This window comes from Bos grunniens, chromosome 1 (genome assembly GCF_055505025.1).
Source record: "Bos grunniens cultivar Pamir isolate PY7600 chromosome 1, Bosgru_T2T1.0, whole genome shotgun sequence".
Lineage (NCBI taxonomy): Eukaryota > Metazoa > Chordata > Mammalia > Artiodactyla > Bovidae > Bos > Bos grunniens.
The window spans coordinates 142,064,664-142,089,033 of NC_141165.1; the positions used below are offsets into that span (position 1 = coordinate 142,064,664).

The window sequence follows — 24,370 nt, forward strand, 5'->3', positions numbered from 1 at the left end:
AGTTCAATATACATAAATTTTAATAATGCTTGTTTTACAATAACATTTGATATCTTTATTGCATTAACTTAAAAGTGTTCTCACTGGTGCCCTGTTAACTCTTTCACCTAGTAACTGGACTTAGTAAAACATTTGTTTGATGGAATGATTTCAGTATCACTTCCACCAAATGTTTGGATAATTGATTATCAGAACATTTTGTCTAAATCTATTTCAAATACATTTTTTTTTGTATCTGTATTATAAGTATTTATTGGCAAATTGACAGAGAACTCAGTTTCACAAAGACTTTTGACCAGATTCAACTGCAATTTTTCGTATTTAACCATAGAAAATTGAGGTTAGGTTTGGGAGAGTGTATTAGTGTGATAGGGCTGCCGTAACAAAATAACACAGACTGGGTGGCTTAAAAAATAGAAACTATAATTTTTCGCACATTTCTGGAAGCTAGAAGTCCAATATCCAGGTGCCAGAAGGACTGGTTTATTGCAAGTCTCTCCTTGGTTTGTGGATGGATGTCTTCTCACTGTTACTCATATAACCTTCCCTCAGTGTAGGCAGAAAAAGAAGAGAAAATGCTCCAATGTCTTTTCTTCTTATAAGAATACCAGGCCCCACTCTTGTGATCTCCTTTGCCTTCTTAAAGTCCCTACCTCCAAATATAGTCACATTAGAGATTAGGGTTTCAGAATTTGATTTTTGTCAATAGCCATGATTCAGTCCAGAACAGGTAGATTTACATTCATGTTTAAATGACAGAGTAATCTGTAATTTCAGCTTGACTTCATCTTGCCACTTTTCAGATTCTGGAATAGCTCATAATTCTTCATAGTTGATATGAGCAATGATTTATAAATTGACATTTAAGTATTTTATTAATATAAAGTTCTCATGTCATTTCTGCCAGAATGCCATTTCTCTCAATGCAAAAGTCAAAACTAAGCAATTTTTGCTTATACATAGCCAAGGAACCTGTTTCTTAGGGCACTGACCTTGAGCATAAAATTTTTATGTGTATACTATTTTCAAAAATTAAGTTTAAATCCTGAATAAATAATACAGATGTATAACAAAAACAACTTAATACACTAAAGCAAAATAACAATAACAACAATAAGAAGAATCAGTAATAATGTTACTAATTTTGAATTAGTAGCATATATAGTTCCATAGGATGTACATTATAATGATTTTTCTCTATAAATTATTATAGTAGTTACATAATTGCTAATACTTAAGAACATATAAAAATAAAAATAAATTTTCCAATTAATAATAATCTGGTTAATAGTAGATTCCTTGAATTAACAGTTTTTTCCTTTGATTACATACATATGTTCATTTTTTAATGTGAATTTAAAAAAATAACAAAACATTCTATAAATCCTTTTGGTTCTTGCCAATAAATGTATTTCTCAAGGCCTTACAGATTTAGTCATTTGTTTTCCCTAAGTGTTCCCCTGAGGTAATAGGACAGCTTTTTAATATTTGAGAAAATTTGATTCAGAAAGTTTCTAATAGGTAGACTGGAATAATATTCTGCCCTTAAGTGTTTAGGAAAGAACTTACAAATTCCTTTATTAACATTGTTCTCTCAGTTAATATTTTGGTGTTAAAAACTACACTTGGTATTTTATAATGTTCTATCAAAGCCCAACATCTGAAGTAAACTTGAATTATTTTAACTGCATATTAAAATATGAAGTAGTATCCTAAGTAGATGTTTCTAGTACTTATTGAATAAATACAAGTAACATTTTATATATTAAACATAGTTAATATGAATATATATGAATTATATACCTTTGTTATATATTATTATGCATTTTGATAAAATTATCTATTATTTCACTATGCTGGCATTGAACTTTTAAAAACCACTTGTTGGACTCTACTGCTTTCCTAGAATATACGAAATAGGCTGGAAGGGGACATGATTTGGCCCAGTTGTGTGATCTGTGTTTTTTTAATAGTCTGTGCTACTAGGGATCGTTTCTCTATTTGTTAATCATAGAGCATGATAAAGAAACTACTTATTTCGGCTAAAATTACAAAGGCTTTGTCTTTTGATAAGTGAACTCCCAGGAACATAAAATCAAAGCTGAACTGAGCCTTTTAAAATGTGTTCCAGTTAAAATAGGTATATTTAAGTTACTTTATGGATCTTAAGGAACTGTACAATAGTCAGGATTCTTTGTCACATCCGTCCTGTATTTGCATTGCCTTTATTCAGTACACATTCTTCCCTTTGAGATATACAAATGACTTTCTCATATATTTGTAGAATAAAGACATTTTTAGTAAACTTTCTGAGTAGTAAAATTGTTTTCTAGTTAAGTTAACCTAGCTTATTATAACCTGAATATATGAAAAATTAATATTTTAGTCATTTAAAAGTACTTATATATGGGCTGTTAAAGCTTCTAGTCCTTAGAGCTATAATCTATTCCTAGATGGACATCTGACTAGAAGATGAATGACACGGCTTTTTGTACCCTTTCAGAATTATCACCTTCAATGGACTTCCAAATTGCACTTGTAGTTAATAGCCTCCCATTATCACAAAACCATTTTCCCCTTTTGGGATAGACTTGAAATTAACAGCAACTCTTTTGTACGCTTATTCTCTCTTAATAACAGTTACTGGAATTGAAAATTATATCTTTACGATCACCAAATCTCTTTTCTGAATTGATACTTCAGAATTTTCGTACATTAGAATTACAGGGTTGGTCCCACTGTTCAACAATAGAATCCCAGAAGGTTAACTTAATTATGGATTTCAAGTGTGTAAGGACTGAGGTCAACTATTTTCCACCTAAACTGAAAGAGAATGATAGGAATTGAACAACAATAGGGGCAAGATACATTATTAGATACCAAGATACTATGCCTGCCAACAGGGATTGGTACACAGGGAAATATTTTCTTGCAAAATACCTTCCTGAAAGATTTTTATTTTAAATATATCCTCACCATTTCTTAATATTTTATGTTTAATAAAATCATAAGAGGAAGAGAAAGCTGTGGTATTTTGAACCTTTCTTAAACTTTAAACCTGCCTGATGGAAGACAGCAAGGTAGAAAACAGAGTTAACAATGCTTTTGTTACAAGATTCCTATTTTTAGTCATTTGTAGCAATTGCAGAATATGTATTTTTCAATCGGTACTATTTTCTGTACTTTACATATATAAATATCTGATGATTTTTCGCTTGAATACATGTAACAAAAAGGTAGTATTTATCTACTTAATAAATCGATAGACTAGCTGTAATTTACCTGGTCCTATGGTGGGTTAGTGGAGAAGGCAATGGCACCCCACTCCAGTACTCTTGCCTGGAAAATCCCACGGACAGAGGAGCCTGGTGGGCTGCAGTACATGGAGTCGCTGGGAGTCGGACAGGAATGAGCAACTTCACTTTCACTTTTCACTTACATGCATTGGAGAAGGAAATGGCAGCCCACTCCAGTGTTCTTGCCTGGAGAATCCCAGGGATGGGGGAGCCTGGTGGGCTGCAGTCTATGGGGTCACACAGAGTCGGACACGACTGAAGCCACTTAGCAGCAGCATGGTGGGTTAGAGTCCATGGGGTCGCAAAGAGTTGAACAGGACTGAGCACCTAAGCACATGGACACACATGGATAGTACAAAACTATGGATTATATCTTAAAAGGAGAGAATGCTTACTTGATACAGAAAAAAGAGTTATGACAAGTTTTCAGTAATTGTATATATATGAAGATGATAGTGATGCTACAGACTATTTTAAAACTTCTGTGATATTGTTTTAAAATTGTGAAACTTTTATTATTATAATTATTTTAGATTGCACCTACATCCGATAATGACTTTGGACGATATAATTGCACAGCTACTAATCGTATAGGAACAAGATTTCAAGAGTATATTCTTGCTTTGGCTGGTAAGTATAACGTAGTAATTTCTGATATCTCATAAAACATTTCCTGAAGTAAATAGTTTTTATATTTTCATAATCCTGATACAGGTTACTATGAGAAAGATAGAACTGGTGCTTAAAATATTGTAACAGTTCTATATGATACAGTGAGGGCTTAGATTGTATTCACTAATCAAGATTAGTTTTCATTCTGATTCCCCCAACTTTATATATGACACATCTACGAAAGTGTTAGGAAACATATGTCTTAAGAAATCAAACTATATTCACGTAAAGTAAAAATCTTGTCAAAAATACCAATAAAATATATCTTTAGAGAAATTAAAATTAATCTGTTTTAAAATTCTAAATTGAAAGAATAAACAGTAACTTTATTGTTAAAATTTAGAGTTATGTAATTTGCTGAAATATGTTTCATTTTGTATATATAAAAACATTCCAGTTCTTCCCTTAAAGCTTAAATATATATAGGTAAAATATCATGCAGGTTAAAGTTTACCTTAACTAGAAATCTAGCTATGTTTTTATTTGTATTTATATTATATATATTTATATTTATGTATATATATAAACACATATAGATTTTGCCATTAGTACAAGACTAGTTAGAAATCTGGAAATATCCATGTTTATACTTTGTAAAGTTCAGATGATGTAAATATAATTTATTGTCTTCTAGGTCCAGGTAGGGAAATATCAGAAAATCATTATACTATTATATTTTAATAGAATAAATAACTTTCATGAAAATATTTTGAAACTTTTTCAAATAAATTATATAATATAAAATATTAAATAAATTATATAAAGTTAAATTATATAGCTGTAATTTTATATTGTTATGAAGTATTTCTTTTGATATGTAGATATATCTTAAAGTCATTAGTTGTGAAGATCAAAAGGGAAATTTAAAAGTTATGAAGCTGATAATAATCAAATTATTATGTAACTGGAAAACCTGCTCTTCTCCAATTCAAGTTTTATTGTACTACATTATGGGTAAAGGAAGAGAAGGATTCTGTGGAGAGGTTTTAGGGAAGGAAATGATAAGGAAAAAGTTAAAATTAGAAGGAGTTAATATAGAAAGGAAAAGAGGCAGAAAATGATGAAATAAGGGAGAATATAAACCAGAGTGTACTGTCTACCAGGAAGTCATTAGAAAACTAATCTCAATGAAAATCATAGGAAGTAGACTGCATGCAGTTAGTCATATGAATAAATCTTTGTACAAGCAAACTAAATTCTAGAAAATGAAATGTGCTAAATCACATCAAATTCATTTATAATAAATTGAAGTATTAATTGTAGTAATGAGAAGCATCCACTACTCATGTCAATTCCAAGCTTTAGAAAATTAGGCAAATGTCCTTGTAGAAACTGTTTATAAATAATATCTAGACATATGATTGCTATATATATTATAGTTAATATAATATAAATATATTAACATTGATGTACTATTATATATTGCTTTTTTGAAAAATGACCCCATTTTCTATAAGGTAGAACTTGATAAATGACCTTTTAAAATTTTTTTTAGTTTTTGGAAATTCATAATTCAAGAAACTATGAAATATAGAACATTATACTGATGAGATTTAAAGTCTTATTGAATTCATTACATAATATCTATGCAGTTTCATATGTCATGTATTTCCAAAATATATTCTCTATTCTTCCTTTCTTTTCTTCCTTTTTTTTTCCTCCTGAATAATTAAGTCCTACATCTGGCTTCCCTGGTGGCTCAGATGGTAAACAATTTGCCTGCAATGCAGGAGACCCAGGTTCAATCCCTGGGTTGGGAATATCCCCTGGAAGGAAATGGAGGCAATCCACTGCAGTATTCTTGCCTGGAGAGTTCCATGGATGGAGGAGCCTGGTGGGCTACAGTCCATGGGGTCACAAAGAGTCAGACATGACTGAGTGACTAACATTTTCGCTTTCATTTTTCACATCTGAGCAAAGTGGGTATTTTTTTGTGGATAGGGTAGGGCATGGCAATCCAGCATATGATGTTTAACACTGAATGTAGTGAATGGAGTTAAATGGTTTTCATTTGTTCAGTGTGAGGTGTTGGAGGTCAGGCTCGGTGAAAGGATGTGCCTGTTTTAAGACAGAGACAGCAACCCAGAGAAGAGTATGGGAGCCTGATCAGAGTAAGGAGAGTTTTCAATAAAGAAATGGGGGCAGTGATGAATGATTAATTTCTGAAGTTTGTAGGGTTAGCATGGCTAATATAGCATGGCTAATAAAATCAATATAATTATCTCACCTTTGGGGAAGAGATCAGTAAATGCAAAAATTAGAATGATCCACAGTTGATGATTGGGTATTGGGAGTACTCTGGTCTTGTGTACATAGCTGGATAGAGAAAAGAAGTGGAGGTGTGTGTGTATGTGTTCAACCACTTCTACAGGGAGCTTCCTTTTGCCAGGAATGTGATTTAGAAAAGAATGTTTAAGATAATTCTACACACTGAGAGAACTTGAGAGCTACAACATCCCAGTAACAAAAGAGCATGCTTGGCAGCCAGATCTTAATCTTTAAATATCATTCTTCACTATGAGTGTTGTCAAAGCTATGGTTTTTCCAGTAGTCATGTGAGAGTTAGAACATAAAGAAGGCTCAGCACCAGAATTTGATACTTTTGAATTGTGGTGCTGGAGAAACTCTTAAGAATCCCTTGGACAGCAAGGAGATCAAAACAGTCAATCCTAAAGGAAATCAACCCAAAATGTACATTGTAAGGACTGATGCTGAAGCTAAAGCTCTAATACTTTGGCCACCTGATGCGAAGACTGGACTCATTGGAAAAAGACCGTCACGCTGAGAAAGACTGAAGGCAAATGGTGGAAATGGTAGCAGATATAGAGTCAGTGACTCAATGGCCATGGATTTGAGCAAACTCCAGGAAATAGTGAAGGACAGGGAAGCCTGGCGAGCTGCAGTCCTTGGGGTCGTAAAGATTTGGACATGACCTAGCAACTGAACAATAACAGCAGCTGAGAGTAGCTAGGTCTCTTTTTAAAACTGGCTAATTCTAGGACATCATAGATGATGAATGCACAGTAGTATCTGATACTGGGATAACAATCTTATTTATTATGGACATTGTATTTTATTAAACAATTCATAAATTTCACTTGATTTGCCACTTTTTTCCTTCAAGTCTTTTCCTACCTCCTTTTTTCACACAAGCTAATACTAGGAGACCTGCTGAGGTCTCCTGCACTATGCTTCACAGCTGATTTGTTTTAATCTCAGTTCAGGACTCTGTACTTACCCCTATTAAATTTCATCTTGTCCATTTGAGCTCATCCTTTTAACTTACTGAGATCTTGTCAAATCCAATATTTTTGCTCTCTTTCCAGGATTGATTTAATTCACAAATACCATGAGGCAGTCATTTGCATTTTTACCTATGTCATGGTTCAGTCTATGCAAGTCATTTTTAAGAATAGAGACCTTCTTACAGGTTAAATTGGATCAATTGAACAGAATTCTGTTGATATGTAATTATTGTCAATCTACTTGCCCTTGTACCTGGACTACATTTTATCTAGACCCTTGTTCCATAAAATATGAAAGCAGCTTGAAATCAGTTCATTGGAAAATACACTTTCTCCAACTAAATATAAAACTAAGTTTCTCTTCAGTTCAGTTCAGTTCAGTCGCTCAGTCGTGTCTGACCCTTTTCGACCACATGAACCGCAGCAGGCCAGGCCTCCTGTCCATCACCAACTCCAGAGTTCACCCATCTCCATTGAGTCAGTGATGCCATCCAACCATCTCATCCTCTGTCGTCTCCTTCTCCTCCTGCCCTCAGTCTTTCCCAGCATCAGGGTCTTTTCAAATGAGTCAGCCCTTTGCATCACGTGGCCAAAGTATTGGAGTTTCAGCTTGAAAATCAGTCCTACCAATGAACACCCAGGATTGATCTCCTTTAGGATAGACTGGTTGGATCTCCTTGCAGTCCAAGGGGCTCTCAAGAGTCTTACTTCTCCAATACCACAGTTCAAAAGCATCAATTCTTTGACACTCATCTTTCTTTATAGTCCAACTCTCACAGCCATACATGAACACTGGAAAAACCATAGCTTTAACTAGATGGACCTTTGTTGGCAAAGTAATGTCTCTGCTTTTTAGTATCCTATCTAGGTTAGTCATAACTTCCCTTCCAAGGAGTTCAGTTCAGTTCAGTCGCTCAGTCATGTCTGACTCTTTGCGACCCCATGAATCACAGCTGCCAGGCCTCCCTGTCCATCACCAATTCTGGAGTTCACTCAAACTCAAGTCCATCGAGTCGGTGATGCCATCCAGCCATCTCATCCTCTGTCGTCCCCTACTCCTCCTGCCCCAATCCCTCCCAGCATCAGAGTCTTTTCCAATGAGTCAACTCTTCGCATGAGGTGGCCAAAGTACTGGAGTTTCAGCTTTAGCATCATTCCTTCCAAAGAACACTCAGAACTGATCTCCTTTAGAATGAACAGGTTGGATCTCCTTGAAGTCCAGGGAACTCTCAAGAGTCTTCTCCAGCACCACAGTTCAAAAGCATTAATTCTTCAGCACTCAGCTTTCTTCACAGTCCAACTCTCACATCCATACATGACCACTGGAAAAACCATAGCCTTGACTAGACGGACCTTTGTTGGCAAAGTAATATCTCTGCTTTTGAATAATAGTATCTAGGTTGGTCATAACTTTCCTTCCAAGGAGTAAGCGTCTTTTAATTTCATGGCTGCAGTCACCATCTGCAGTGATTTTGGAGCCCAGAAAAATGAAGTCAGCCACTGTTTCCTCATCTATTTGGCATGAAGATATGTGACTGGATGCCATGATCTTAGTTTTCTAAATGTTGAGTTTTAATATGTAATTTTCAATATGTATTATTTAATATGTAAGTTTCTCTTACATAATCAATTTTGAGATATCTAACCTGAAAAATCTACATCTTTCTCTTTTTTCCTATACTATAAGGGAAAGTTTTGTCTTTGAAAATTACCTGGCTTATAGTAGATTTAGATGAATTATTGAATGTATTAAGGGTTCAAAATGCGTCATTTGATTTGCTTATGAGTCATAGTTGTGTGTATGTGCTTAGTCGCTCTGTCGTGTCTGACTCTTTGCAACCTCATGGACTGCAGCCCCCCAGGCTGTAGAGTACCTGACAGTTATAAAAGTAAATGAACAAATAAAATTGAAAACAATTATTCAGAAGTTTAGTGTCACTACCTGTGAGGAGAAAATTTTAAACATATGTGATCAAATGATGTTAAAAGATCAATAGAATAATGATTTGATTTGGAATTTGGAGCAAACCAGGTGGGTAATGATATGAGGAATTTACAGTTTCAGATGTGCTACAGATTGGCTATAATGTTAGATTAAGCTCACAATTGAAATAGGAAAAATATATAAAATTTATTGTAAATAATGTGGCCACTCAGAGCCAAAGCAGATGAAAGCCATTTCAGCATTATCCTTGAGGTGAATGCAGTTGATATATACACTCTGCATGGTAGGGTCTTACTAAATCTAGGAAACTCAATTCTTTATATGAGAATTCCCTTAATATTTGGGACCTTTATCAGGTGGAGATTGATAAATAAACCAGGAAATAATATTTTAATATGGAGACATGGGTGGTTATAAATTTATTTGAGAAACAGGGGAGAGGGAAGGCATGAGATAGCCACCAGTCTTCTGACTTCAAGGTCTTAATATACCTCAAGTGAGGTCCAAAGTCAAGTCTGCAACTGCTTATCAGAGGTCAAGAAACTTTGCAGTCAAGCTACCCTTCTACTGATTTCACAGCCCCCGGCACCAGAAATTGAATAGACTGTGGAGTAAGGAGTCGAGGTACTTCTGTAATCCACATCTGTATGTCCTCTTGTCCACATGCGCCTGCTCAGAAGAATAGGAATGACACTCACACTGGTTTAGCATGTTAAACCATGAGGATGTGCCACTCATCCTAAATGCCTTTATGGTGGTAACAACCATAGCAGCAAGTGAGCCCAGGGAATAAAGATTTTAGCCTTCCATTTCTTTTGGTAAAGAGGAGTAGCATAGTGATAGAAATGGAGGAGGGGTATCATATGAAAGTATTTGAGATAAGGATTCAAACACCATTTTAGAAAAATTGATTACAAATATTAAGAAAAAATATTTTAAAATTCTTACAAGATTGACAAATTGTTCTGATTGATCTAAGTTAAGTGATACTATACCCTCACTGCTGGGGAAAGAGCTGAGTCAGTGTCTCTGAACCACTGTATCTTAATTGCCATTTTCCCAGCAATCCAGGAAACCAAAGTTTCAGAAGTAAAGATGTTGGGGTAGAAACTCAAAACAGCTAAGTTGTGTGATAGGGAAACTAAAGAGCTTGTTGTCTGAGAAGGGAGTAGAACTGCAGAAATCTTTTTAATTCATCGTAATAAGACAGAGAAGAAAGCGAGACTGAAAGTCCAAAGAAAAATAAAAGGAAGAGAAGAGCTCCCTGATGACAGTGTTCTGCAGAAAAGTAAAAGTAATATTATTCCAAGATGAAGAGTTTGGCCTTGGAAAAATCAGAGGTTGGATATCCATGAATCCAGAAGTGATAGGGTGCAATATGAGGGAATGAACATCATGATTTCTATAAGCCCCTACCTAATCCTGACTCCTGAAGAAATACTGTTTTTTAATCTCATGATTCATAATCAAGTTGAAAATGTTTTTTAAAAATTTACTTACCCAAATTATCCTTTATAAGTACATTATATTCTTCAACTCTTTTCCTCCACATGAATATCTTGGGGCATGTGCTTTCAAGATTCTGCTTTATAGGGAGTATCTTCATTTTAGGATGCTGTTTTGTTGTTGGGCAGGGGAACATAATATTTGATGTATTGTTTTGAATTTGTTTCCAAATATCTATGTGTATCTATCTGTATATATATATATATATATATATATATAGAGAGAGAGAGAGAGAGAGAGAGAGATACATATAGATATGTATATATAAATATACATACACATATATATCTGCTTATTGCCCTCTTCCTTATTAATCAGGTTGTTTATACTCTAACTTTACTTACTAGTTCCATTTTATTTAATTGTATTGTTTTATTTTATCAGAATTAAAGTCAGAGAAGCAACTCCTCTTATTATTCCTTTACCTGTTACAACATATAAATGATTACCAAGAAAGATTTTTTATGTTTTCTCCTTTATACTTTGATCAAACTATGACCTTAGATATATGCTTAAATATCAAAATTTACATCAATGTTATTTAGACACTGAGAGCTGTTTTAAAGAAAGGGTAAGTGGAATGATATTTGTAAATACCCTGTGATATATATCCCCATTAACTTACCCGCACAACAGCAACTTTAATGCTGTTATTATTAACATTTTGCTTAAAATAAAACTGATACTAAATGAGTTTTATTTGCCTAGAATCATACATCAACTTCACAGATGGTCCCTATGTGACTCCTAGACTGTGACAGCAACTCTTTGCTACTACACACAGCAAAAATTTCTAAGCTGAATCTCAGTATTGTATCTTTTACCGACCACTTGACTGAATATTGAAAGATGTCAGTGGATACAAAATAAAGTGATAGTAAGAATGTGGTTATCAGGGAAGGATAGCAAAACTATGATGACTAATATTTACTAAGTGCTTATTATTAATATATTTCAGGTTCTGGTTTACATGTTTTTCATTACTTAATGCAAGTAACATCCCTAGCGTGGACATTATTCTAATCTCCATTTTGGGGAGAAAAATACTGACTGTGGAAAAGATTAACAGACATGTCCAAGGTTGCAGCTGACAAAAGGCCAGACTTTGAATTTATAGATTCTGATGATATATATCCAGGCTTTTCACCCAATCCTATGTTGGTACTAGTAGAGATGAAAAGTAAATATAAATAGTTTGTACAATTATCCTTTTTATTCATTTAGTGATAGGTGGCATCCTTTAGTTATTGAGATGGAATGACGGGAGCATTGTGAATGAAATTCAACATCCACAATCCCCATTTGAAACAGTGGGTTGTATTTGATCATCTTTTAAAATATGATCTTTTGCTTGAATACACCCAGTGAGGTTAGATATTTCAGGATCTTGAAAGCCAGACAGAAAAGTCTAAGTTTGAGGTTGTAAAGAGGAGGAAGTTCCTGAATATCTCCTCAGGAAAGTAACGTGATCAGAGTGGTGCTTTAGAAATATTGATTTTGCATTTCCATGCCATATGGATTCAAACTTGGTGGGCTGTCCAACAGAAGAGGAAGCTGAGAGCCACTAATGGCATTTCAGGAAGAAGCATATGGGGCATGGGCTTTGGAGTTCACAGTGCAAGCAGGAATGAAAAGATTTTGTTATTCAGTTGCTAAGTGGTATCTGACTCTTTGAGACACCAAGGACTGTAGCACGCCAGGCTTCCCTGTCCTTCACCATCTCACGGAATTTTCTCATCTCAAGAATTAAAATGCAAGAAAAATAAGAATAACTTTGTGACTAATGCTGATGTATATATCAGAGGTAGGATCAAGAATGAATGTGATTATGAAACAATTGAGAAAGTGGAGAGAAGAATTAGAGGTGTTAGTTTAGGTGTCAGGCACTATTTACTTGGCCAAAATCTGTACCTCTATATCATGTTTTTAACTGATGAAAATTGTAATTTATCATATATTTCCTGAGGCCTGAGTATAGCCCATCACTTTTTTTCAACAGTTCATCTGTGTATATATGTATGTATATATGCTTGCATGTATAAATTGTGTATAGCAAATATTTTTTCCCTTTCCTCAAGAAATTCATAATTTAGTAGCCATTGGGTGGTTGGACATATAAAATCAGATTTTATCTAAAAAAAGATTTTAGAGCTTCAAATTACAAGCACACTTTTCTTTTTAGTCAGGTAAGAGAAAGAAGAGGCCAACAAAAAATAAATATAAATGAAAACCAAGCTAAGAGTCAAGAGGTCTGAGAATAGATAGAAAAAATACCCACTCACCTATACTTTTGTGATGGTACATTTATGCTAAGATTAAAGGTTCAGTTGGTGTACCATATCAGAGTATACAGCTTAGCAAATGGTGCATACTTCTGTACTAAGGGTAAGAACCCCAAACTGTGTACATACCATAGGGTCAAAGGTGGGAGCCCTTTGACCCTCTCTCTGCATGCGTGCTCAGTCTCAGTTATGTCCAACTCTTTGCGACCTCTGGGCAGTATCCCACCAGGCTCCTCTGTCCATGGGATTGTCCAGGCGAGAATACTGAAGCAGATTACCATTTCCTGCTCTAGGGGATCTTCCTGACTCAGGGATCAAACCTACGTCTCCTGCATTGGCAGGCAGATTCTTTACCTCTGAACCACCTGGGAGGCTCTTCCAGCCTCCACTAGTACTTAAAAACTTTTCTTTTGAAATGTGCCCTCAAACTAAATATTATTGCTGTGATGCCCAACTTAGTCCTAATTGATGTTACAGAGTCACTCAACACGGGCTCAGTCTTATGTGGAACAATCAATGTGTGTTTGTTTTCCCTCTTCTGCATACTTTAGATCAAACCTACAGATGAAAAGAAACTGGTTATAACCTAGTGATTAAAGAAACTTTTCTTTACCATCTAAGCCACCAGGGAAGCTTATATATGACAGCTTAAATAAATTATTAAGATAACTTAAAATATCTATTTCCAGGTAATATTTTCATAGTTGTATGACTTTGGGATGCATCCATATTCTGCATATTTATTTCTGAACCTTAGAGTTTTAGTATAATGCACTTCATAGGACTGCCAAATAATTTGCAATCACTAATTAGACCTGAAATGTACACTGTTGCATTTCTTTACAATATTAATATCCAAAAGGCCATAAACCTGACCTCTTGGCTCTTGTCCAGTGTCATTTGTAAAACATATTTTTATGTGATCTACAGTGCTCTCTTTTAACTCTAGCAAATAAGGCACATTTGACTCTTGACAGCCATTAGAGATTTTTATATGAATGTTTGAGTATACTGAATCAAAAATTTACAATTACTGCATTATTTTCAATCAAGTGATTTTCGTTTTGTAAAGTTTATTACTGAGATGGAAGTATATACTTAATTTACATATTTATAAAATACCTATATATAATTTACCTAAATTGTATATATTTCTAATCTTTATGATTTTTTTCAAATGTGATATTGAAGAAAGACTGAGACTGAGAGACAGAAGGGACAGAGAGAAATTCCTTTAATGTTTAACATGTCTCTAATTGCTCATGTTTTCAGAGCAGAGGTTTCATTGATTTCCTCATCAAGACTTTTTTCTCTCTTACACTCTCCTGTTGCTTGTTTGGCCTTTCAGATAATTCTTTACAAGGCTTTGTGTACTAGAAAATACAATGAAGTTTCACCCAAAGGTATCTGCTCAAGGGTATCTTCTTGTGTTTGAAGTAATATGAGTAAAGGATTATTACAAAGCACATAGAAAAAAGATTTTGTAACTGTTTCCTTTAATTGCAGGGATTAAAATGTAAATATCTCAACTAAAGGATTAAAACTTAAATATATAACATTATTTTAATTAAATGATTCATAAGGAAAATTTTAAAAGATAGTTTAAAGCTTTATTTATTTCATAATGACAATTTCTCTAAACATTTGCCCAATTATTAATATAATTTTATAAACAAAAATAAATCTCACATTTTCACTAAAGATAATTATTTATGTTCATAATTCAATAAAATCTGGTTTTCTTATATTTTACTTGTACCTGCCTTCTCTCTCTCTCTCTCTCTTTCACACACACACACACACACACACACACACACATACACTCAGGAACTTGTTTTTCTTGAATGGAAATAAAATGCTTATATTGGATAGTAAAGACAGAAGTAAAACTTCCCTTAATAAATGAAATTTGATATTGAATTTACTATTTTCTACAGCAATAAACATGAACCAGTGTATACTTTCCTGTAATTTGAAGATATCATTCAGTGGTTTGTGCAAGCTTTGTAATTCAAATATATTAAGTGATAGAGGCAGCAATTTTCATTTATTCCTAGTTCTCAGAGCACCATAAATCTTAATAATGGCCATCCACATTACCTGGGTTATATTTCCTTTGTTTTTATTCCTTTGTAGATGTTCCATCAAGTCCCTATGGAGTGAAGATTATAGAGCTGTCACAGACCACAGCCAAGGTTTCTTTCAGCAAGCCGGACTCCCATGGAGGTGTGCCTATTAATCACTATCAAGTGGATGTCAAAGAAGTGGCATCAGAAACCTGGAAAATAGTACGCTCCCATGGAGTTCAAAGTGAGTCAATGATTTCAAAGCATGTTGGTTAATCCAAGCTCATCTTCAATATACCTGAATGATTAGCTTTTTATTTTCCCTTCAATGTGCTATTTTTATTTTAATGAGATAGGATGGGGAGACATTCCCACTGTCCTGTTCTTCTTCAGAATTCATTAATAAAGAGTAGAAAATGTTCCATCTTTAGTAAAGTTTAAAGAGTTTTAGGAATTCTCTGGAGGTCCAGTGATTGGGACTCAGCACTTTCACTGCCATGGCCTGGAGTTCAGTCACTGGTTGGGGAACTAAGATCCCATGAGCTGCGTGGTGTGGCCAAAACTAAGATTTAAAAAATAAGAATTGAGCAAAATCACCAAAGTTTAATTCCAAGGGGAAAAAGATTGTATTTAAACTTTGGGTTTTGGAAAAGAAATTGGTGACATGTTACACTTGAAAGCTGAATATTATCAGTTATCAAATTTCATTTATTAATAATATTTCTTTCACAAGTAGGTATGAAAGTCATACTGTAAAATATAGATGCCTTGCATATATACTTATGAAGCCACCTATACAACTTGACCTCGCATGCTAACATTTACTTCAAAATTATGTTTGAAAAACTCAGATTTTTTACTGAGAGTCATGACATTTTGATTAATAGAATTAGCTAAATCTGAGAAGTTAAAACAGTTTACAACACTTCTTTCCACTTATGTAGAATTTCATCATATGAATGTGTGATATTTCTGCCATTATTAGAAGAAACTAAATAGGAAACAATAGTAAATTAACAGATTGGGGCTCTGTTAATTGGGATATACTGCTTCCCTGGTGGCTCAGAGAGTAAAGAATCTGGCCTGCAGTGCAGGAGACCCAGGTTCCAATCCTCAGTGGGGAAAATGCCCTGAAGAATAGAATGGCAATCCACTCCAGTGTTCTTGCCTGGAGAATTCCATGGACAGATGAGCCTGGCGGGCTACAGTCCATGGGATCACAGACTCAGACATGACTGAGCGACTTAGACACATACGCACAATTGGGACATAGAATAACATCTTGTGGCCAAAAAAGATAGTATAAACTAGTAAAGAAAGTACTGTTGCATAGTTTCCCTCTGCTGGCTCTGCCTTGACCCTAACATGTATGGTGTAACATGTATGGTTTCTATGAAAGGCATGAACCTTCCTGTGACGGTGTCCTAGTAGACAATGGAGACAGAACAGATAAAATCACTCTAGACTCACCTGTGTTGAGTTGGCACAGATATGAAGACAAGAAATGTCAAGTCTGGACATTATAGAAATTGCACTTAGCAGAATATTTACATTGCCAGACCCTCCACAAGCTGGGTAATCCCACTGGGATTACCAACCCTAGCAATCTAGAATATGTGTGTCTGGCATTTGTTCTTCCTTTAGCAAGGAGATGTACCATTTTCATAAAGATATGGTAAAGATATAAAATAGAATAAAGATCAGAATAGCAAATGCTTTATACTAATAGAAATATGAAATGTGGAATGCATAATGATGGTTATGTTTTCTATAAAATTTACATCAATAATTTGACTTTTAGAATATATGAGATAGTTTAGACTTAAACTTTCTGCCTTAAGCACACATATTTCATTGAGTCACTATAGTTTACTTTAAAAGGGATACTTCAATCTTGCTCTCATGTTCTTCACTAGACAAGTTTAGGTGCTTTTAACAATGCCTAGAATTATTCTTTTACCCTGGCCAACCCACAATATCCTCTCACAATCACACCTGCTTTGGAAGTGATTTCAAGCTAAAATTCTCTCTTCCCTAGAATGAGTGGCAAGAAAGGAACTGCATATTTCTTAATTATATTGCATTTATATTTTAATATAGGCACTAATGACAGTCACTCAGTCATGTCTACACCTGTGGCAAACCCTAACTATCTTCTGTCTGAGTTACTCCCAGGCATCTTAGCTAAAATGTCCATATTTACTATATCCTCTTTATCATATATCTATTTAAAATAAAATTTAAAAGGCTGATTTCATTTCATAGACCTCAAAATTTTGTTGAAGTTTGAATTGTGAGACATAATAAAATCTGTGTGTGTATCTATGTATAGTTATGAATATGTATATACACAAACCTCAGAATTTGCGATCTTATTTAGCATTATTTTTTTAATTGTTTTCCATTGCAAAGTATTTCGGAGAAGGCAATGGCACCCCACTCTAGTACTCTTGCCTGGAAAATCCATGGACAGAGGAGCCTGGTAGGCTGCAGTCCATGGGGTCGCTAAGAGTCAGGAACAACTGAGCGACTTCACTTTCACTTTTCACTTTCATGCGTTGGAGAAGGAAATGGCAACCCACTCCAGTGTTCTTGCCTGGAGAATCCCAGGGACAGGGAAGCCTGGTGGGCTGCTGTCTCTGGGGTCACACAGAGTCAGACACGACTGAAGTGACTTAGCAGCAGCAGCAGCAGCAAAGTATTTATCTACTTTGAAGATGTGTTAAGGGACTCGTATATTTTTGAATAATGAAAAAATGATATTACTATATATTTGTTTTATAATTTGTGCTAATCATTCATCTTAAACTTTGAGATTTTTATGAACATAATCGTACTCATTGCCTTTGAGGCATTTCTTAGAAGATTGATTTAGGTTTATCTGTATAAAGGTAGGTGCATATGGTCATGAACGTTTCAGCTACTGCATCTTTTTGCCCTCAGAGTGGTTTTCTTCTTCTAATTTACATTAGTTTAGTGTCTGTTTAGTTACTTTTCCGTGTATCTACAATACATTATATACTATTCATGTATCTGATTCCAATTGCCAATATCATAGTGAAAGTGAAGTCGCTCAGTCATGTCCTACTCTTTGTGACCCCATGGACTGTAGTCTACAATGCTCCTCCATCCATGGGATTTTCCAGGCAAGAGTACTAGAGTGGGTTGCCGCTTCCTTCTCCAGAGGATCTTCCCAACCTGGGGATCGAACCTGGGTCTCCCACATTGTAGGCAGATGCTTTACCATCTGAGCCACCAGGGAAGTCACCTAGACATAAATATCAGCTCTTGCTTGATTGTAATGTCATTCAATAGGAAATTTCCTGTTAGTGAATTGTAACTCTAAATGACTTATTAATTAATCTTCTGTGAATTTCAGTTGCTAACTCTGCACCTGGCTTAGAGGGCAATTGAAGACTAGACCTATTATTATATTCTTTGTCAGGGCTTAACTAAACCCTTACTGATCATCCCAATCATTGATGTGACACAAAACTAATTTTCAAAACATAGAGAATTATGAGCAAATCAGATATCAAAACCTGAACTATTCAAAAATGGAATGTGAGTCATCCTAACATTTAATTATGAGTGAAAATCATGTATTACAGGTGGAGTAAGACTTTTTGACTGGGAGGGCTATATGACATACTCATTGCCATATCATTTAACATTTTGTAAGTGTTAATATATACCTCATTGGGCACAAATTAAGAGAAAATAATAATCTTGCAAACTTGCTACTCAGTTTTCAGTCTTCAAGATGAAAATGGAAAATTAATATTTTAAAATATCAAGCTCTTTTTAACAGAGAAGAAAATAATTCTCTCAAATAGCATAATCTATTTCTATTGATTTGTGAAATGTTTAGAAACACACATAAAATCACAGCTAGAATCACACAAGAAGTCCTTCCAGTGTAAACCAAAATTATTATACACTTTGCTTTATTTAGGTCTAAGCTTTTAGTAGAATTTCCCTTTGTTACTGAAAATAAGGGAGATAAGTTTTATTTGAACATAAGAGCACTTTCTCAATAAAAATTCAATGAAACTTTTACTTTCTGAGTTCTTGCCTTTTTAACTAATCAAGGAATATAATAATTGACTATAATTTGAAAATAAATACCCGGTTGGATTTTTCAATCCTTTCATTGCATAGTTCCATTGAACTTTAAATGTGGTTTTGCAGGATGCAATTTCATTGTGTGTATTTTAATTTTTTGATGGCAAATTTAACATTAAAGTATTTATTTTGAAAACATTACAGTTAAGATTATGTGCATGCTTCATGTTACATATAATTCAAAACTTTTTATGCAGGTTTTAGTGTTAGTGAAAAAATCTGTTTTAATTAAAATTTGAAAGAAAAAACATCAATTTATATGGTATAAAAAGCCATTTCTTCTTTGAAAAGTAACATTTAATAAGCATATTTTTCAAAATTGTTTTGAAGTATTTGTTTGGATTTATAACATATAAGTCTATGTCTGATAGATCAGCAAACTTTTGAATATAAGCTTAAACTGAAGTAGATTGAAGATTAGTACCATCCTACTATATATTTTTTCACTGTAACATTTATATTTTTAGTTTGTTATCAATTTTTAAATTTCTAAATCCTTCATGATAGTCTGTTGTCAAAGTTGTTTCTGCTCCCTGATTTTCTCCTAGACTTACTTTGTTGTTGTTTTTATTTATTTTATTCTCTGTCATTCATACTGGAAACTTTTCTCAAATATCTGGTGATCCTTGTCTAGACGTGTATACTAAAAAGTGAGAGAAAAAACCACTTGGTGTTGTTTGCAAAGACAGGGCTTCTCAGCCTTGTGATCAGTTTGTTCAACAGCTCCTGGATTCTTCACTGGTGATTGAGGAGCATATTGTATATGTATAACGCTATGTCTACAGCATACATAATATTGGAAGAGGCCATGATTCTATTATATTGTCAATTAATTTTTAATGAAAATGTACAGATTAGGCCTCTTTCAATCTGAATGTAAAACTCAGAATAATCATTAGTGGAAACACTTTATTAATGTTACTAAATATAAAAATTTCTTCCATGGTCATTGTTGAGTATGAAACGTTTCTGCTTTTGTTAGTATTTTAAAAGAATGCCAGTGATTATTTAAAATATAGAATAAAAATAATGAGAATGAATATCATAATTCAACAAAATTAATCCCATACATGTATTTCCTCAAATGCGTTTTGCCATATTTGATGTTATCTAACTTGTCACATTCCTAAATTTATGAGAAATTTTCTATGTTATGTTGTGGTAGCATTAAAAATAAAGAAATCATTAATATATTTTTTCTACTTAAAAACTTCCTTTTATATATATATATTTTTTTTTTGGAAACACACCTCAGAACCTATCCCTGAATATAATGTGAGCATACTTTTAGGTCCTTTCTGTCTCTGCTTCTTTCAAACCATATACACAGTGGTTTATTTTAACTAAAAATGAATTTCCTTTTTTCCTTCTTATCTTTGTGTTTTTTTTTTCTTTTGTGTGTATGTTCTTAAAGTTCATATTACTATGTATTTTTTGTTTTATTATATTTTAGCAGATATCTTTCATAATCATTGAGTAAAGGATTCATGTGATACAGTGATATGAATCTATGATAGCCCGTTCATGTTTGAAGAGCTATAATATACCATTTCTTAACAAACTTCTTTGCCTACCACTTGTGATGAAATGGATCTAAAGGGGTTCTTTGGTTTATTTGCTTGTTTTTGCTTAAATAATCTTCTAGTTTCTCAATAGCTAAAATATATTTTGTCATTACTCCAAATTACACTTTACAATTTTTATTCCAATGCTTCTTTGAATCTATATTACTTGCAATTGCCTAAGCAAAACTGGATTTCCCTCCACATATACTATTCAATTTCGCAATTTTAGAAATTATTTAAAATGATCATTAGTGTTAGCTCTAAACTGTTGCAGATTTTTAAAACTTAATAAGTTCCAATGTGCTTTAACAATTCTCTTCAAGAAATACTTTTTTTATGATTCTACTGTTTCCAACATAAATATACCTAAAGAAAAGTGGCTATCATTTCTAAATGGCTATATTTCAGTGGTGAAAGGCATAAGAGAAGCTGACTGCAAAAACCATCTGTCTATGTTAAATGCAAGTGCCGTAAACTCTTATGAATTGCAAAGAAAGAAAGAAAAAGTAATTCACAGTAATTTCATATTTTAAGTGAAAGGAAATCTGTTCTAATTTGCATGTAGTGGAAAGACTTCTGTATGTTAAAATTCAAAACAAGAATATCTTGGACGGTTTCCATTGTGCCCATAAAAAGAACTCTAACTAAATTACAAATTTATATATAATTGCAATCTTAATGAATTTAAACTATGTAGAACAAAGTTTAGAGGGAACTAAGCTAAGAGGAAAATTGCGTGAAATAGCAGTGTTAAGTAAAATTCCTTGTCTGCTATAAAATTCCTCACGTATGTCAGGATGAAGAGACAAATTCATACAAAATTCTGTACTCAGCATTGTCTCTACGGTAATGAGAGAGTTTTTATACAAATAAGTTTTTTAATTTTTTTCTGTAAAATTAATAAGCTTTTCTGTGTGGTTATAATTTTATGAATCACAGAAATAAAGATTATGAAGAAATGGAATGAATTTATATAGGAAAGATGTTTATGGGGAGTGAGAAAAGAAACATGAATATTTTATAGGAATTTAATCCACAGGCGGATGAAAGTATTCATAGATCCTAGAAACTTAAAAAAAATAGAACCAATTTCACTGCTCAAACATACAGTCTTCTGGATACGTTAGTATGCAGTGTAAATAAAGTCTTCACTGGAATATGGCTTACAAATTCTTATTAATTCAGTGAGCAATCCCTGTGCTCTAAGCATCAGGATTATTTGGATAGTGAACTTAAACAATTGGGGCCTTCAGAAGACATCTACATTTTGTTCTGCTAAACTTTTTGAAATCATGCCCCCAAATATTTCGCTTTGTTAAAATTATTTGATTTTTATTATTAAAATATAATGAACAGTATTTTTCTATTATTGTTTATAAATATACTGATCGTTTAAAGAGGGTATAGACCTTTACTTTTATGAACTAAATGGCTCAAGATTCTTTTGTTGGAAAGGTTCTAATGCCTTCTTCGATAGTACCATCCTCCTAAGGAGGATGAACATCATGGACTGTCATTAGAAGTGATTTCAGAGACTGACACTGCTCTGCTTCTCAGCAATTTAATATCATCTGTGGACCATGGAGATAATGTTCTTATTTTGTCTTACTGTTGCTATCTCATGTCCTCCAGTTTTCTACATTAAGGTCTGATTAGCATTTTGAACTAATAGTGTTCTGCTTTGATTTTTTTCAATGTCATTTAAAAAAATCATATTGCATATATCAGTGACATTAAAATAGGATGCTCACATTCCAAGATATGTAAAAGATCAGTCATTAGGGTGCATAAAAGTAATCTGAAAAATAATTCCATTTCTCCAATCAAATGATATAAAACATAATTCAAATAATCATATTTAGTAAATGATCAATAATACTATGTATACATATATACATATGCAAGTATGTATTATGTGTTTGTGTGTGCTTCTTGTGTCTTTTCTTCTTAATCTCATAACATTCCCTCAAACAAACACTTGGCACATCAAAACCAGTCCACTTATTGTGCCAAACACACATTCTACTTTCTTCAGTCATGCTTGAATTTCACTCTTTTTTGTCCATCCTTCACATCCCAATATAAACTTGAACTTATTTGTAAAAATTTATTTCATTATCTTTTAGTAGAAATATTTTATATTCTTTTGCATGTCTTTAATAAGTATAGCTTATATCAGTCTCTGACTGCCAGCTAATGACCTCATAATATAAATATTAAGACACGAGTCATCTTTCCATCTTGACCACACATTTGAGAACTTGATGCTGGGAGGGACTGGGGGCAGGAGGAGAAGGGGACGACAGAGGATGAGATGGCTGGATGGCATCACTGACTCGATGGACGTGAGTCTGAGTGAACTCTGGGAGTTGGTGATGGACAGGGAGGCCTGGCATGCTGGGATTCATGGGGCCGCAAAGAGTCGGACATGACTGAGCTGAACTGATACCATAATGTGTGAACCTATCAATATTCCATATCACCTAAGATGAATTAATGCATCATGTAATTACTAAGTTTGTTTATAATAAAATAAAATTGTTATTAACTATTTCCAAACATCTGCCACTGTGGCTCAGATGGTAAAGAGCCTGCCTGCAATGTGGAAGACCCAGGTTCGATCCTTAGGTTGGGAAGATTCCCTGGAGAAGGAAATGGCAACCCAGTCCAGTATTCTTGTCTGGAGAATTCCATGGACAAAAGGGTTTGGTGGGCTATTGCCCATGGGGTCACAAAAAGTCGGACACAGCTGAGCGACTAACACTTTCACTTTTCATGAAAATGAATTATAATATATAAAAACACTCAAGCAAGTTAGCTGTTTCATCTTGCTTTGCAGTTTCTAATGACTACACAGGCTCTTCTGGCAACTAATGCTATGTACTTATCCATCCTTTAAAACCTAATTCTATTTATATTAATAAATTGTCATGCCACCTACTAAGATTTTTAAAATATATATTATAGGATTTTAAAATATTAGACATATTCAAAATGTAGACATAGTAGACTGTTGACCGGAGAAGGCGATGGCACCCCACTCAAGCACTCTTGCCTGGAAAATCCCATGGACGGAGGAGCCTGGTAGGCTGCAGTCCAAGGGGTCGCTCAGAGTCGGACAGGACTGAGTGACTTCACTTTCACTTTTCACCTTCATGCATTGGAGAAGGAAATGGCAACCCACTCCAGTGTTCTTGCCTGGAGAATCCCAGGGACGGGGAAGCCTGGTGGGCTGCCATCTGTGGGGTTGCACAGAGTCGGACATGACTGAAGCAACTTAGCAGCAGCAGCAGCAGACTATTGAGAAAATTGAGGTAGTTGTTTACCTTCCTCTAAAAAGTGGGCTAGAAGTGAAGTCAAGTGAAAGTCGCTTGGTCGTGTCTGACTCTTTGTGACCTCATGGACTATACAATCCATGGAATTCTCCAGGCCGAAATACTGACGTGGGTAGTCTTTCCCTTCTCCAGGGAATCTGTCCAACCCAGGGATCAAACCCAAGTCTCCTGCATTGCAGGTGGATTTTTTACCAACTGAGCTATCAGGGAAGCCTTAAAAAGTGGTCTTAATTATTTGTAATTTTCCTCCCATATATGAAGATGCCTTCATATCATATATAAAGATGCCTCTTCATACCAAAAGGCATCATTAAACCAATGAATGACATGTCC

At 34.2% G+C, this 24,370-nt stretch overlaps 1 protein-coding gene across 2 annotated transcripts in view; it reads left to right on the plus strand.

The window, feature by feature from the left end:
- The window catches only part of NCAM2 (neural cell adhesion molecule 2), a 559,186-nt gene that overhangs the window by 456,790 nt on the left and 78,026 nt on the right, over window positions 1-24,370 (plus strand). For both annotated transcript variants that reach the window (XM_086322171.1, XM_086322181.1), the window contains exons 11-12: window positions 3,830-3,926; window positions 15,083-15,256. In XM_086322171.1, coding sequence (XP_086178297.1) covers window positions 3,830-3,926; window positions 15,083-15,256 — 271 coding nt within the window. The remainder of the gene's footprint in view (window positions 1-3,829; window positions 3,927-15,082; window positions 15,257-24,370) is intronic.